The sequence below is a fragment of the Fukomys damarensis genome, unplaced genomic scaffold (genome assembly GCF_012274545.1).
Source record: "Fukomys damarensis isolate Sample0158 unplaced genomic scaffold, DMR_v1.0_HiC HiC_scaffold_6, whole genome shotgun sequence".
NCBI lineage: Eukaryota > Metazoa > Chordata > Mammalia > Rodentia > Bathyergidae > Fukomys > Fukomys damarensis.
Genome location: NW_022900918.1, coordinates 12,781,543 through 12,799,014, shown reverse-complemented (window position 1 = coordinate 12,799,014; position 17,472 = coordinate 12,781,543). Strand labels below are relative to the sequence as shown.

At 36.3% G+C, this 17,472-nt stretch overlaps 1 protein-coding gene across 9 annotated transcripts in view; it reads right to left on the bottom strand.

Annotated features, from left to right (window-relative positions):
• Positions 1-17,472, bottom strand: part of Lmo7 (LIM domain 7) — a 215,957-nt gene that overhangs the window by 46,119 nt on the left and 152,366 nt on the right. For 5 of the 9 annotated variants that reach the window (XM_019207264.2, XM_010622357.3, XM_010622359.3 and 2 more), the window contains exons 6-11: positions 17,171-17,284; positions 13,397-13,595; positions 9,841-10,093; positions 8,613-8,894; positions 6,595-7,314; positions 5,635-5,664 (exon numbers count right to left, since the gene is read on the bottom strand). In XM_019207264.2, the coding sequence (XP_019062809.1) occupies positions 5,635-5,664; positions 6,595-7,314; positions 8,613-8,894; positions 9,841-10,093; positions 13,397-13,595; positions 17,171-17,284 (1,598 nt within the window). Of the gene's footprint in view, positions 1-5,634; positions 5,665-6,594; positions 7,315-8,134; positions 8,555-8,612; positions 8,895-9,840; positions 10,094-13,396; positions 13,596-17,170; positions 17,285-17,472 lie in introns of those variants that run through there. The other 4 variants (XM_010622360.3, XM_010622362.3, XM_010622361.3 and 1 more) reach the window with 3 other exon arrangements.

The following is a 17,472-nucleotide window of genomic DNA, read 5'->3' as shown; positions in this document are numbered from 1 at the left end:
AAAAAAAAAAAAAAAAAAAAAAAAAATTTTGGCAGGGTCTGAGTTGTTTGGGCTTGGTGGCTCAAATTTGTAATCTTCCTGACTCAGTCTCCCTCACAAGCTATGTATTCCTGGGCATAAAAATACATTAATACAGCACACAACATGCAGTACAGATGCATTTAATATCTGCGTTAAGAATGAGGTTAACTTTCACCCTCATTTAATCAAGCAAAATATACTAAATTTGAAATGTTTCTAATTCTATGAGAGAGCACTAATGCTCCTTGCTCCCTCAAGTTTTATAAAATTATAAAGGTTTTGTTAAGGTGAAGAACACAGAATATATCAGTGCACATATGAAAATATATGACTCTACTGATGTAATATGTATTGAGCATATATATTATATATATATATATATATATAAATGATTTATACGATTTTGATAATATAAATGCACTGGAATCATTACCACATATAATGCAATTATTTGAGCTAATGCAACAACAGACTCACTAAAAAGTGAAGGAAAAAAATGTTTGGGACAAAGGTGAGGGGAATCTGGACACCCAACACAGGAGGGTTACACAAACTCCAGAACAAAAATTGAAAGTGCTAATTAATACTTTAATAAATTTCTTTAGTGGAAGGCTGGGCTTTATAAATTGACCCAGAACCTCTTTTACTGCTATCTTTTATTTCTGTGCAGTGAAACATTAACATGCATCTTCTCACAAAAGTGCTCCTCAAGGGCAAGCCTGGAACCCATCTGGCGCTATGTACAATTCTTATTAAAGCAAATATGATTACGTGGGTTCTCCTGAAAGCTAACTCTTCAATCTGCTCAAATTCAGAAGTTAGCTGCACTTGGTGGTCCACTCCTATAATCCAACCTTCTGGCAGGCTAACGCAGAAGGATCATAAATTCAAGCTCAGCCCAGGCAACTTAGTGAGACAATGCCTCAAAACTTTTTAAAAATGAAAAAGGACAAGGACATAGCTCACTGCCAAGATCCTGAATTCAATCCCCAGTAATGAAGAAAAAAAAAAAAAAAACAGGGAGTTACCCCAGACTACACTGATATATTCTAGAACTTCTAGAGTCTTGAAGTCAGGTCATAAAAAATTCTTTCCTCTCTCATCAGCATGAAGACCATATTATTAAATGCATGAGGCCTCACTGTGTGCCAAAAACACTGCCAAGAACCCTCTGTGGCTTATCTCATGAAGCAAATCCCTAATCCAGTTCTACCACTCATGAGTCAACATCCTTGGGAAAGTTGCAATCTCTGTTCCTCTTTCTCCCTGTCTCTGAAATGCAGATAACACCTACCTGTCTACCTCACAAATTGAAATAAGCACCAGAGATAGCATCAGAAAAATTGTTTGGGAAAACTATAATGGACTACACGTTTGTTAAAGAAGCGCCTGTCACTGGTTGGTCACTTCATAATTCTCTTAAAATTCATCTACCTTATTTGGAAAGACCAGTTTAAAACTGCATTTGGATTTTTGCCAAAAAATACAAGTATAACATTTTGCCTTTGGGTTGAATAGAATTATTGTGGCATTTTGAGGAAGAGGAAATTTAATGGAAAAGGTATTGATCATAAAATAAGATCAAAGTATGAATCTCTTCTCCTACAATTCAGATTGCCTATAATGCTCCTGGCTTTTATTTTTCTTCCCTTTCTCTCACTTTCTTGGCTAGTGTTAAGTCATATTATCTCAGAATTCGATTTCAGGCTTACAGGTGAATATCTAAAAAGAGAAAGAAGGAATAAAATAAGGCAAATTTTCCAAACTATGAAATCACCTGATAGCCTTATACAGCAAACAAATTTCAAGGGACCAAGTGAGGAGGTCCCCAGCCTTGAGAAGGAAATATGAAATATATTTATTAATGTACCTCTATATGATCTTCACTAGATATTTTAAAATTCGGTGAAGAGTAATCAATGCTATAACCTTTGTGAGAGGCTTTATAATTACCATAAACATAAAACAACATAATGAGGATTTTTCATTTATAGATTTATCATCTAAAGCAAGGTTTCTCAATAGAAACACTATTGACATTTGAGCCAGAAATGTTTGTTTGAGGGGAATATCCTGTGTGCTGTGGAACATTTAACATCCAGGGCTATAAGGCACTAAATGAGAGTTGCATGCACTCACACCTGTCTGTGACGACAAAAAGTGGCTCCAGGCATTACCAAATGTCTCCTGGCATGAAAAAATCTACATAAAGCAAAGCACAGCAACTTTCCTTGTCCTTTCTTTTTTCTGTCTTGTGACCTGATAATTCTATGGATTCCTTTGGCCAAAATCTCTAAGTGAAATATAAGTGGTCACAGTTGTATTTGATTATAACTTCACCTGAAATCAGTGTTTCCTGTTGATAATGTGCAGATTGAATTGCTTAATCACATTATAAGATTATTTCTGTATATCCTTACAACACATCTTTATCACTCATTAAAAGCATATTCTAGAAAACAACATAACTAAAATTCCATAGAACCATACAGATATAATTCATGAAGCACAAAAGCACACATGAGAAACACAGCCACCCACAAAGCATATTACTACAAATAAACTGAAGCTGTTAATGAAAAATAAGAAGCAAAACATCAGGCTGGGCATGTGGGTCAGTAGTAGAGCACATGCTTAGCATGCACAAGGCCCTGGGTTCAATCCTCAGCACAAACATATGAAAAGTCAGAATTTAATAGGTTAAGAATTCAAAAGATGGCCGGGCATGGTGGTACATGCCTGTAATTCCAGCACTCAGGAGGCTGAGGCCGGAGGATTGCTGTGAGTTCGAGACCAGCCTGGGCTACATAGTGAGTTCCAGGTCAGTCTCAACTACATAGTGAGACCCTGTCTCAAAAAAAAAAAAAAAAAATCAAAAGATAATTGCACATTTCTCTTAAAAGTGTTCCTTAACAAAAAGAAAGCATTCATACAACAGGAGCTTATTTTTCAGTTACAGGTTGTTGAGTAATCATGCTTTTTCAAATAAGTATATCAAGCTTAACAAGGTACATTATGTTCAGAGAAAGATCACTGAATGAAAACATAAAATGGGTTGTGAGTTAAAGGCCTATATGTAATTGAATTTGTATTTAATTGAATCTTTATTTTATTTTCATTGCACATCAGCTTCACGAAAGCACTGATAACTGATAGGATATGGGGGATCAAATGGTCTAAAAAACACTACAGTTTTCTAAAGAAACATTACTTTCCATTATTAGACAAGTTATGCATTATTCATCAGTCTCAATTTACAGATTATCTTGCTTTATTTGTATAGTTACCTTGGTAGTAAGCCTCATGGGGAACAGCCTTTAAAACAAATACAGTACTATCCTATCCAAAAAAACTATCTTGGAATCTACAGAAACCATTTGCTGCTGCTAGCTATGGTTCAGAAAGACCTTTAGCTTTTTAAGCTTTGGTATTTAGGTCTCTCCCCTCTCTCCTCTCTTCTCCCTACTCTTGCCCTCTCTTCCCCTCTCTTTATTCTCCTTCCTCTTCTCTTCTCCTCTCTCCTCCTACCCCCACCCAGTCCCTCCCTCTCAGATTGAACCCAAGGACTTCACACTCATGAGTTACTTCCCTAACCTTTTTTATTTGCGGCGGGGTGGGAGAGATAGGGTCTTGCTAAACTGGCCAGGTTGGGCTTGCATTTACACGTTTCCTACCTCAGCCTCCCAGAGTACTGGGATCACAGGTGCGCACAACCATACCTGGCTGGTTCTAATCTTAACTTAGCCACATAACATTCCCTAACTAAGGAGGAACACACGAGTCAGTGAGACAGTATGTACACTTGACAATTAAGTACTTGTGCTCTCAGCACTTGTATCCCCTTAAGGTAAAATAACTATTCCGGAGACCTGCTTATTTTATAAAATCATATTAATTCACCAATGCCCAATCTTTCTGATACTTGTTTAAAACGCTTGAAGCTACAAAAGGAAGAGGGGAGGACAGTACTAGGGAGTGAATCCAGGGCCTTATGCAAGGGAGGCAAGCACTCTATCACTAAGCCACATTTTCAAACCTGCTAAGAGAATTTTAATCAAGTTAAAACAGCTTTCTCATGATGAAATGAGAATGGCAGATGCTTAAGTATTGTTCTGCACATAGCCTTCTTCACCTTCACAGATGAAAACAGTATTTTAAGTGTAAGAGGATCTGGGCAAAGGATAACATGCCTTAACATGACACACTGAAAATATGCTGGAGACATTTTTTTTTAATTAGTGGTTGAGAAGTACACCCAGTAAGTTGTCCAAGGCTCAGTTACATTTCTGACATTTAGAATGGTTTTATTATTGCATTAAATGGTGATTTTGTTACCATCCCAGATTTCTGAACCATTGAAATTATCAAAAGCTACCAAATTAGATATCCTTTGTTTTATTTTTTTAGTACTGGGGATCGAACTCAGGCCCTTGTGCATACGAAGCAGGCAGCAGTAACACTGAGCTAAATCCCCAGCCCTCAAATTAGATATCCTTAAAAATGAAGTAAACTCTTGGGAAAATATATAGCCCCCAAGGCTAAGGCAGACTAAAATTTGAAAGGCTTAAATTCTCTTACTCCAGAACTATTAAGATTCACAAAAACCTCAGAAAGTTTGGTGGAAACTACTCAGAAATAGCTACCTGGTGATACTGTAATAAGAATGAATGATTTAAAAATTTTTGTTATTATTCTAGAAATTGAAAAACTGTGAAGGTTAGTTTTGTCTTGTCCTCATGTCTACCATATGATAAATAAACTTCAGTAGACAAAAACTGATTAACTAGTGATGCCATTCTTGCAACAGTACTGCAAACTAGCAAGATGTTATTTTTGCAATTTTGGAAATCTAGTCTTGCTCTATGCACACAACTCTATAAGTTTTTATGCTAATCGGAAATGTTGAAAATGTTTCCAAATATTTGTAGTAAAGAGGCTGGGGATTTAGCTCAGTGGTACTGCTACTGCCTCCATAACACAAGGTCCTGAGGTCCTGAGATTGATCCTCAGTACCAAAAAACAAAACAAAACAAACAAAAAATATATATATACATATACATATATATATAAATACATATATATATATATATATATATATATATGTACATATGTATGTAGTGGAAGACTGATGCCATTCACCATCCCTACTAACACAGCTCCCCATGACCTGAGCATATGAATTGTACCAACTGCCAGTATTATAACCTGTAGTAAATGCTATTATCTTTTTCTACTACAGGTTTTCTAAAATATTGTTTAGCAACCAGAAATTAGAAACTTAAGTCTATTTACCACTCAAATATCAAAATAAGTATACATAATCTTAGTTATTAACTCATTATTTTTTTAAAAAAAGAAAAAAGGATAGAACTAAATTTTAAACTCCTAATATAACAGAAATTTTTGCTTTATATAGTATATTTCATGCACTGTACACTCAGATACAGAAACAGTACCGTTAGGTTGCACCGTTAAGAAACACTTCCTGTTTTAAAATTTCATGCACTGATTCGAGCATTCCCCATTTAGTGACATGCCAAGATAGAAATGCAATGACAAGTTACACAAAAGCCAAGAATTAAGCACAGATTTACTGTGAACCACAAAACTTACCCATTCTCACCATAAATCTTTTGAAAGAGTCTGAGAAATCAGAAAATCAAACATTTTAAAAGTCACATTTCCAGTTTTGTTAGTTTCTAATTGTTCAGTCTTTTGAGTCTAATTGAGGATGGACAAATCTCAAAAGGTTGCTTCTTCAGCTGCATTTTAATTATATTCCAAGTTTTCATCCATCTTGTATCTCGAGAAACTCAGATTAAGCAAAATGAAAGCTTTCAATTTATTGACCCAAGAAATCTATAAGAAAAGGATTCCCATTGTCAGGAAGTAACAAGTTAGATTTAGAGTCTACTAATTTTACTCAGCCTAATCAGATTTGTCCATCTCAAAATTCAATAAGCTAAACACTCATAAAAAAGGCAAATTATAATTACATTACCAAAATGTCCACAACTGCATACATGTAAAACTCAACAGACAGTAAATAACATTCATGCATTTTAATAAAATTTGCAGTAAACTTTATAAATAGAAATATAAGCTGGTAGTCTAAGAAACCTCCATCAAAAGCAAAAGTCAAGTTAAATGAAATCTGCCATGCCATATTTTAAGGAATATGCATACCTCAAAAACTTAGGCAACTCAAAATATTTGAAACACATAAAGCCAAACTACTACTGGACTATTACAGAAATGCCTGAGTATAAGAATAAAAGTCTGTGAATATAATTGGAAAACATTCTTATGAAACTTCATATTATAGAATAGTAGCACAGACTTAAAGCCAAAGAGTTGTAATATACCATTTCAAACAGGCTTAAAAGATGTGCAAATATGGAGTTGCACCTTTTTTTAATGAAACAACTGAAAAAGCAAAATAAATTTTTACAGGATGCATTGACACAGCACACAACATGCAGGGCTGAGCAATGTGATACTGCCTTTTGGCACATGGAAAGTTACACAAGACTATCCATTACAAGCCAAACTCTTGCAGAGACACACTCTGACCTCTCCACCATTAGCCTCTTCTTGTGCCTAAGACGACTGGCCTCTCGAATGGCCCCCCACTTCTCTAAATCGGCCTCACTGCAGGGGCCAGGGGTGAAGGTGATGGGAGGTACAGCAGTGCCCAGTTTCCAAGACTGGATCTTACGAGTCATCATGTCATCTTTCTCCCGCTGATATGAAGGAACTAATATTCTACAGCTATTACTTTTTTCTTTGGATGGGTGTGTCCTTTCAAGTACACAGAGAAATTTGGCTTGGATTTCCGGAGGCAGAGTCCAGGGATCAGGAAAAGGGACTGGCTGGTATCTATCTGGGGCCCCGGAGAGAGGCACTTCTTTTTTTGGTGCTGGAATTCGGCGGACAATCATATCATCTTTTTCTAAATCTGGTAGTACAAGTTCACCTTCTCTACACTGCAAAATTATATCTCGCTCTACAGGTTCATCTTGCTCAGAGAATCTTTTGAAATCTTCAAAAGCTCGAAGAACACATGGATTTGCATGGAAAGTCCCCATTTTTCTGACAAAGAAATCATCATTTTCTAAGTCGGGATCCAGAGCTGCCATTTCAAGGTCATCTTTTCTATTGCCTGGTGCATGAGAGAGATTCTTCCTGCGTGTTATGAGCCTTGGACCAGAAGTGGGATCAATTTTGATATTTGTTTCAGAAGACAAGATGTCATCAGAATATGTTTGGAGGGCCTGAAGTAATAAAAATTGACTGAAGCAGAGAGAGGAGAAAGGAAGGGAGAATCATATTAAGTTTGAGGGGAAAAGGTAATTGCAGGTGAATTATTTTAAGGTCACAGGGACACTTACAAGACAGACAGACTACCACCAAATGCCATCATCTGTGACATTCCTCTGGATCTTTTACAGAAACAAAAGCAAAACATACTTCCCCAGATAGTTGGGCACTATTGAGGGCAAGGGATGGGCTACAATTTGCACCAGGGATACCTCTCTCAGGCTTACTTGTATCACTCCCTTGTGCCCATCTTCTCATTCCCTTAGCCTCAGTAGCCACATGCCCCCACTACGGAGAGGCACTGATCTCAAAGTTTTAACAGGTGGCCATAATATTTTATGCAACAGGTACGTATAATGATGAGCAAAAAAACCCTAAATTGCTCCTAAGTTTTATTAAAGACTCTGAGGAATGCTTTGCATTCTCGCATCAGACTTGCCCCTCCCAGTCTCTATCTAAAAGTTGTTTCCTTTCTCCATATCTCCATACATAGCACAACTGTGAAATTTGGTAATATTCTTAAAAAGCCTTTTTGGAATGGCTTTCTAAAAGAACTATATAATATATAAAGAAATACACACTATTTTGTACAGTATTGTGCTAACATCCAATCTTATAGACTTGTAGGCTTACATGCCCACATATGTTATATATTACGCTTTTGTACTAAATCTATAAAGTATGTTTCCATGTTGCAGCACAGGGAGGTTGAGGTTAATACAGCAGCGAAAGCAGGCAGATTAGGTGCTTCAGGCCAGACCCCAAGCAGGTGGGCTTGTGCAGACAAGTGCACCTGGGCTCATCCAAGGCGCCACTGGTTCTTCTGGCTGCATGGGTGTCCTGTGATCTTGTGGCCCGTTTGGTAGCTAGTTCCAGCAAATATGAAGGACTTTGGCAGTTGCCATCTGTCCTACTCTCTGCTTTCTTTATTCTATTAAAAATGGTGGAGCTTCTGTCAGATCCTGAGTCCTCATCCTCAGAGTCTGAATTCCTTCTACTTTGAAGTAACATGGAGAAAAGAAAGAGGGAAAGAGGAAGAAAAAGAATTGGAGAGGAATAAAACTACTGGAATTAATGGCAAGCTATGACCACACATAGAAGGGGGCTTTTTAAGATCCAAATTCTAAGGTTTAAATTTAAAGAAATGTTCTTAAGTTATATGGGATCTATAAAGGAAATTCACCCTTTCCTAAGTGAAAAACAAACACAGATGCACCAGGTTAGAGTATGGAATAAACACTGGAAGAACAGAAACATGCACAGAGACAAACCTGAATCCCTGAAATTCTTTATACCAAGGTTTATAAGTTTCCCTTTTTATTCTTTTCCAGTTCACACCTTCTGGGGTCCAGCATTTGGGAAGAAACTGATCAAAACAATTCCCTGGGCTTGGTATGATTGGACTTAGCTTTCGCATATAAAGGTCATCCTTTACAATGTTAGGTATGCCTGTTGGCTTTTCTTCTTCCTCTTCCAAATAACGAGAAGAGTTTGGAGTTCCTTGAACTGTTGACCAGTTCTGCACACTGGTGCCCCAAGTCCTCCTTTGGTTACTGTTCAAAACATCCAACCAGATAAGACACTGTGTGAGCTATTTGTGACACAGAACACAAGAGTCATGCATTTTGGCTCACAAAGCTTATATCACTGTGAATGAAGCAGATGAACTCCCAATTCCTATCACCACAGCTCCTGGAACAAAGTTAAGGCATTACAGCAGCATCTCACTTTAGTTAGAGAATAGTTAAGTGCATATAACCACTTCTAATTAATGACACTTAATTGGAAGCTGTGTTAAAAGAAAGACAAATTACAAACAGTTTGGAGTGTTACTTTCTGAATTAAATCAGCAGCAAGATAAGACATACAGATCCAGGACAAATATATTTCTGACCTCGTCAGTGTGCACAGCCCAGTGGCTAATGCATCAGGAGAAAATATTTGCAGATAAGAGTTGGGAGAGGTGGTTTTCGAGATGAAACTCTCAGGCCTCTTTTTCACTTGGTATCTACGGTTGGCTAGGTCATCCAAAATCACATCTGGCAACCTTCGTTCATCCTCAGCATCCGAACCACTTTCAGAATCATATACCTCCTTATAAGAAGTTGAGTTTGAAAAGTCATACTCTGCTCTGCTAATTTGATGGGAAATTAAAGGATTCCTGTCATGTCCACTAAGACCAACAAAAAAGGAAAAGAAGGGAAGAAAATACAGCAGAGCTCACAATGAACACTATCAGTCATCTAGTAAGCTGAAAAATGCCAATTACCAGAAGCCATGCATCTAAAAAAGAAGACCTAGTAAATCATATGCTGACAGTCTAAAAAAGAACAAATATCTTCAAGATATGCACAACTAAAAGCACAGGTAAGAAGAAAATATCTCATTAGTGGGATTTATTATCTAATACGTTTAAGAGCTAATCTTTTTAGCATATTTAAATACCTTGTCAAAGTCAGAAAACATACCAGACTCCATAATCACACCAAATCATCATACCTTGAAAATGTCCCATCTGCGTCTGTATAGATCGGGCTTGCCCAACTTCTTCGGTTATTCTCATTTTTGTCTGGCTTTTTCTTCCTCAAGGGTGCTGGTACATAGGAGGGCTGTCTACTTTTGTTAGGTAAAAAACGATTGAATGGTAAAGCAGATTTTGGTTCAATGGCTGAAATCCTTCTATAAGACATATCATCTTTGTTATAATCCTGCATTGTGAATGTAAACTCAGAATCTGTGTCGCTTTCACAACCTATAAAGAAGGAACAAACATTTGCTTTATTCTCCAGATTATTCTCCTAACTGAAATTCCTCAGTGTGTCTGCTTTGTCTTTCTCTTGGAATCCCAGTGCTGCTTCTGAGAACTGCAGAGAATATTTTTAGAAATTTGTCATGAAGTTGTGATAAGATCCATTAGGAGGAACTCGCTTTGCATACTGGAAACCCATGCAGTATATTCTTCTACTGTCACATTCTAGGCAGAAAAAACCCATTCAATGGCTGAACCCTTTTCATTCCCAGTCTTCTTTGCCTCCAGGATGTTTCATAAAATTTTTTTATGTAAACATATAAATAAAGCCCAGCAATAGAGTCACAAACACTTAAAACCAGTTATAAGAGTAACTCTAAGGAAACTTGGTAATTTGAAATAAGGCATGCAGCTATCAAATTTACATGAGGGGCGAGATAAGGACACAGAAAGAGAAGTAAAAATGCAGAAGATTGCAGAAGAGTCTGGTAGATTTTTATGAGAGCCTATGAACAAGAACACATCAGACATGAGGTTAGGTTGGGTGACTTCTAAATTCCCAAAAGAATCTCAAGTCTTATTGCCTACATGAGAGCACAAGAGAAATTATATTGAGCACATTGTATTTAGACTTTTAAAAAAATTTTTTAAAAAGCTTATAAGGATACCCTTTGATATCAAGGTCAGACAGATACGAGTAGTAATTAATGTACATTCATAACAACAAAAACCCATTCCTTAAAAGAAACAGGAAGAAAAGAAGGGAGAAAATAAGATGACAGATTCAAACTGAGTAGTCTCATTCATTCCTGCCCTCCTCTCTGCCTGCCTCACGCACATTTGTGAAGGTGTGCACACACTGCCTGTTTCCCACAAGGCTCTCCCAGAGGCAGACTCTGCACAGCACCTGACAGCTCAGATTCTGAGCTCACAGAGCTCCTGCATGGCCAACCTGAGCTCCAGGCAATCCAGTCTCCTCTCTCCTTTCTGGCAGGAGTCGATAGTAAATAACACTGAGAATACTCGTCAGGAAGTGGTTTGACACACATTTGGGACACAGGGACAGTAAGAAGACAGTCACAGCAAAACTAAACAGAGAAAACATTGTCAGATATGGCCAGGAGGATTGAGAGTCAATAATCTAGTTCCTTTTACCACCTCCTAAATAAGACTTTTCTCTTCCTTCCAAAATAATGTGCCAGGGCTAGGGATTTAGCTCAGTGGGCCTGCTGCCTGCTTCACAGGCGCAAGGTCCCAGGTTCGATCCCGGGTACCAAAAAAGTAAAATAATGTGCCAATGACCCTACTCAAAATGTACATGTGAAATATTAAAATCATGAAGTATTCTACTTCTGAATTTTTTAAGTTAAAATCTCTTTTTAGCCCAGAGCTGTGCTCTGCAGTTTCATGGGCTTAACTTTCATTCTTGATATGTTTTCAAACGAAACTAGGAAAATTCATTTTGCAATTCTTTTATCCCAAAAATATTACCCTAAACTGTGGTGCTAACAACTATAGCCCTGTGGGAAGCAGCAGAATTCTAAAAAACTACAAACAGAAATACTTTATCATCCTAATATTCCCTCTGGCTACACAGCGGTAACTGCCAAGACCTCCAAGTCCTTTAAGTTCCACCTATCTACAGCTCCTTTTCACAAGGCTTTTTTGGAGACCAGGAAGCAGTGTGATCAAAGCCTTCTTCTACTTTAGGTTACAGACACCCAGTACCATTCCTGGGTGTCTGAGGAGAGGACCAGTGACCTGCCACAGCTGTACAGACTGAAGTCTGCCTATGCCCACAAGCTTGCAATCTTCTCATTTTTAATCTCTGTTGGCCAGATAAAAATTTAAACATCACATGTTGCAGGTGCTTCAGTCCAGACAAAGTAATATAGCAGACTAAGAATTTCAGACTCTGAGTTTACAACTTTAATCACTCAGATGAATTATAAACTCAGATTTCCTTAAAGGCATAGTAAACATCATCCAGGCTATGAAAATGTCATACCTAGATAGCAAACAGCCAACAAATGTAATAGTAATTATAAAAATTGGTGCTTAAATAACTTTTGATATTTTTAACACCAATACTCTAAAATCTAAAGATTTTATTTTTTTTTCACACTGGGGATTGAAACCAAGGCCTTTTTACTGAGCTATATCCCTAGACCTTTTTGTATTTTGAGACCAGGTCTTGCCAAATGAGTTTTCCTCAGGCAGGGCTTACACATGGAATCCTCCCCTAGAGGGCTGAGATTACAAACATGGACCACCATATCTGAGTAAGAATTTAGTTTTTATTACAATGGTTGATTTTTGAAAACAAATTTATTATAGTTTATGTTTGAAATTTTTCATAATAAATGCCTAAGGAAATAATTTAGAAATATAAGCCAATATCCAGAATACACAAAGTGAAATCCCTAATAATCAAGCGTGAATTCACAAAGAATTCTCAATGTTTCATGATGACAATGGTGGAAGTACAGAATTATTCTAAGATTTTGTTTTTTTCTTTTTGGCATGTGCTAAGGATGGAAGCTAGGTCCTCACATATGCTAGGCGGTTGCACTAATCACTGAGCTACATCCCCAACATTTCAAGAAATTCTAACTGTTGTTTCAATCTAGTCATTTCATAGTAGCTGGAGATTTATTCAAAAATTGCTGACTCTACCTAGTACCCACAGGAATACTGTGTACTTAAATAAGTGACTTGACCACAGTCTTGGTATTTTAAAAAAAGGCTCCCTGGACAGCATTTGCCTTGACATATTCCTTTCAGGTTTGCTCTGTCTTGGGTTAGCTCTGACTCTGATTTGACCAAAAGATATTTCTTACCACCCAATTATGTAGCATGCTACCCAATCTATCTAAGTTTAGAGGTAATCTTAAAAAATATTCCTCCTGTTTACTCCTTGACTTTTAAAATCTTTGAGGGAGAAGAAAGACAGTTACTCACGAGCTAGAACAGTTATTTTTTACAGAATCTTACTTATGTTCATTTCTATGTTTAGATATATCAGCTAATAGGCTTCTTACACAAAAATTAATCCAGAATTTAAAAAGGCTGGATTATCACTAATAAATCAAATCACACTGAACTATATCCTCACCAGTTCTGTCAAAAATGGAAACTATCACACACTATGAGAAAGGGAAAAATTAAGAAACCCCTAGTTACACAAATCTTTAAGATAAAGATCTTGGTGAAATTTTTGCCTAATTTTTATTCCTTTTTTCTACTTTCTCCTGCTCTTAATTTTCTATTATGTTAAAAAAATAAATAGCCCAAAATCCAACTCACCTTCACGACCTCCTCGCAGCACGATACCCGAGGAGTAGCTGGCCAGTGACCTAGACCCCAAGGAATCTAAGCTTTCAAAGGAATCTTCCGTCTTATGGCTGCCTGGAGGAGCAGGAAATTCTCCCCGGTCAGGATACCAGCTACTGCTGTAACCACTGTCCTGGCCACTTTTGCTCAGGCAGCCAGAGTCTTCAAGTGCCTACAGAAAACATTTTATAAAGAACAGTAATTTAGTATGCACTGCCAATAATGTAAAGGTTGTGCATCATCTGATAGGTGGAGACAGTGAGATTTCCCTGTTGTATATTGTTCAAAAGCTGATAGATAAAAATCAGAAAATAAGTCTCCAATTCTTTTCCCACCACTAATACAATAAGGAGACATTCAATATGGTTAATAAAGTGGTATACTCTATCTAAAAATAAGTAATATGAAAGAGCCTAATAAAATCAGTTGACTAAAATAATATTGAAATGCTATAATCAATGATCACTTACAATTTGCTGGCAAATAAACATGAAAGGAGTCAAAGAAAACAAAACTAATCTTAATTTAGGCATCTAACTGGAAATAAATCAAGATTATTCCATATATCTCCAAAAAAAAGTTAATATGGTTTATATTAAACATAAAACCATAATAGGTATAAAGTTCTTTAAACCTATGCACCGTGCTGTATAACAAAGTTTTTTAGAAAAAAAAAATTGGGCCAGGGATTTAGCTCAGTGGTTCTGCCGCCTGCCTTGCAAGCACAAGGTCCTGAGTTCTATCCCTGATAACAAAATAAAAAAATAATACTAGGTATACATATTACAGAACCTGTTTATTTTCACTAATTTTAAAACCAAGATTCAAGATGCTAGTAGCTCTGTTGTCTTCCTGACTGAGTCAAGGGAAGCACACTTGTTTGCTAACACATAAAATTTATCTTTCTTGGATCTAAATAAAATATTTGTTTGGCTTATATAAGAGACTAAGAATGAAAATGCTGTATGTATATAGAACTTACACAGAATAAGAATTTTTAATTAACACCTCTCAAAGAGACTTAAGGACAAAAGATAATCGATATAATTGAACTTTTTAAAATTTGAATTTAAGTAAAACTTGTAAAGTCCTTAGCATAATCCTGAAATGCAGTACTAAATGAATACCTAGTAACCACAATTTTTAATAGAGTAAAGGTAATTTTGTCATTATAGTAAAAAAATCAATATTACTTACAGATGATATTACTAATACAGAGATAGTTTGAAGAACACAGAAATTGCTAATAACCAAATATATAAACCTTGATAAATTATGATTTAGATTTTTCATAAAAGAGCTATGAAAAGTAGCTGGTAGGAAATTGGGATCTTAATATGGCCTGGATAAATAACAGAACTATATATGAAATTTCTTAATATAAATGATGACTATCAGAAGCATATTTTTACTCTTGGGAAATGCATGCTGAGTATTTAGGAGTGAGATATGGTATCTGGAATTTATCTTAAAATGGGTAAGTAAAACTAAAGACAGATGATAGATACATAAAGCCAATATGGGAAATTTCAATAATTGAGTCAGATGATGATTAGGAGTATGTGTGTTATTTTAAATTTTTAATTATGTATATGTTCAACATATGAAAAAGATGTAAACTGAGTCATTACCAGCTGTCCCAGGCTTACAGTAGACTCATGATAGAGCCACTACTTCATGGTTCAATTGTTTGACAAGTGTTTGAAGCTTAAATAAGGTCTAGCATATTTATATGACATTTCATATCCTTTAGATGCCAAATATCCTAGAATTAAGAGTTGACATCCTGTTATGAAAATGCCAGCCCTATCTTTTACCCTGATATTTTCAAGCAGACGGTAAAGCTAGGCCTAGTGCTGGTAACAACTAAGTACTCATCGAATACATAAGAATATTTAAATTTTATAAGTAAACCTTTAAATTCATCAGGTTTCTTAAGCACATACTTTGTTGACACCTTAGAGCTAGCACACATCAAAATGATTTTTGACATCAAAACCTTAAGAGTGACTGTTGGGCCATCTCAGTCATAAAATACTGGAGCCTGGCCCTCAGAGTCTTGCTTTTAAGGACTTCATTCTGACATGTCCCCTAAAGTGACTCACCTTCAACTTATAAAATGACTCTAATACAATACTTTATGCCAAGTATTTTTCAATTGCAATTTTAGATTGGTACTAAGCATTATCTACTTAAATAGGAAAGTGTGATAGCATAATGAGTTTGACTTTTATAGAACTGATGCAGTCCAGGTGACATATTCATATGCTTCTCATGGCCATTCCAAATGTAGTTTTATCTAGCAAAAATTCCTTTTACTCACTCTGACGTTGACACTGGTGACAAGAAATGGCCTGTCATGAGGCATTCCTAGCAAAAATACTATCTTAAGATTGTTCAACCTGAGTCACTGTCATAAAAAGCTCCAAAGTCTATAAAGGACATGAACTAGTATATGAAACAAAGTCCTACCCAGTTTTTATTTGAATGTTTTCTTAGTTGAAACAACTGTAAAGCAATGCTCTCTACCTGTGGCCAAAGCCCTCAGCAGTTCATCCTTCAGAGCCACACCCTCTCTCATCTCAGTGACAGATTTGCTACTCTGTCTCACACAACCATACTTCAGTGAGGCTGAGTCATTTTCCAGGAGTGTTTTCCCAACATCTATACAATATGTGTCCCTGTTAGTATCTCAAATACTGCCTGAATTATTAACTCATCTGTAGTTTTAGAATAAAGTGATATCAACTCTTTATAATTCAAAAGGAAAGTAAAGGTGTACCTGGACGCTTCAATTCCCCCTTTCTCTAAGTACATGGCTGGATCCAGACAAAGTAAATTTTAAATGTAAAGAGGTAGATGGAGGGCAAGGCGATTATTTTCCTCCAGGACTAAAATTTTTCATCCTCCAATCATAACTGATATTTAGTGCATCTTTACAAGCCTCTGTGCCAGAGACTAATGTTAAATGCCTTCTAGGTATAGCATCATTTAATCACTATAAAACAGTAAAATTAATACTGTAAATTAGATGCTGCTTTACTATTTTGACTGTATATCTTCTTCTAAGGCTTGAACATTCCCCTGGAGAAATTATCTTCTTGGAGACATTATTTTCCCATTTGGGTCTTATTAATGAACTTTGGCAGAACTATGGTCCCTCTGTCTTGGCATTCAGCTCTTTTCTATTTTAAACAGTCCATAAGCATTCAAAAGCTGTCACACTTATGTCTAAGATAGGAAAGAACAGAAATGTATGTAAAAGGATTCCAGCTTAAAAACCTTACAAAATTTCACTCAGCATTCACTACTCTTCAGGAAACAAAGGCAGTACAGTTATATTGGTATGTGATCATTAGAGACAATGACTTAGGATAAGAATACATTAATATAAAGAAATTGAGTAACTTCTATAAATTTTAATAGCCCTAAAAATGCCTTTCTACTGCAGTTGAGTTCATAATGAGCATAGAAACATTTAAGCTGTGCAACCTATAAGAAAAGAAGCAAATAGGTATAATACCAAATTATCTGAAGTTAAGAGATAAATCTCTAGATCTGGAAAAGTGCTCTGGAATAGGTTCACTTCGTGGTAGTAGCACATGAAGCACCAGACAAGTAACAATCTTGTCTACTTAGCCCAGTCAAGAGTGGAGTAAAGACAGTCAGAACCATCATATTTGTTAGGGAGGAGGAGAAGAAAGTCATGGTATTAGTACAGTGGTTGTCTCATGCCTGTTTTCTTACCTTAGTCAGAGCTTGTCCTAAAAGATTCTCAAATGCTTTCAAATTAAGATAGGGACCACTATAATATGGGTTACTCTGTGCTTTTCTTCCCAGCCAGTACAAGGTTATCAAAACCTTAAAAAGAAAATTCATGAACAAGATCAGTCTATTTAGTGACCAAATACAAGCACAAATGCAACTGAATGCTGCAGATAAGTGAGAGATCACATTACTCTATGGCATAAATACAGACTTTTAAATTTATGGCAACAAGAAGCACCACTAAAAAAAAAAAAAAAAAAAAAAAAAAACAAATTACCCAC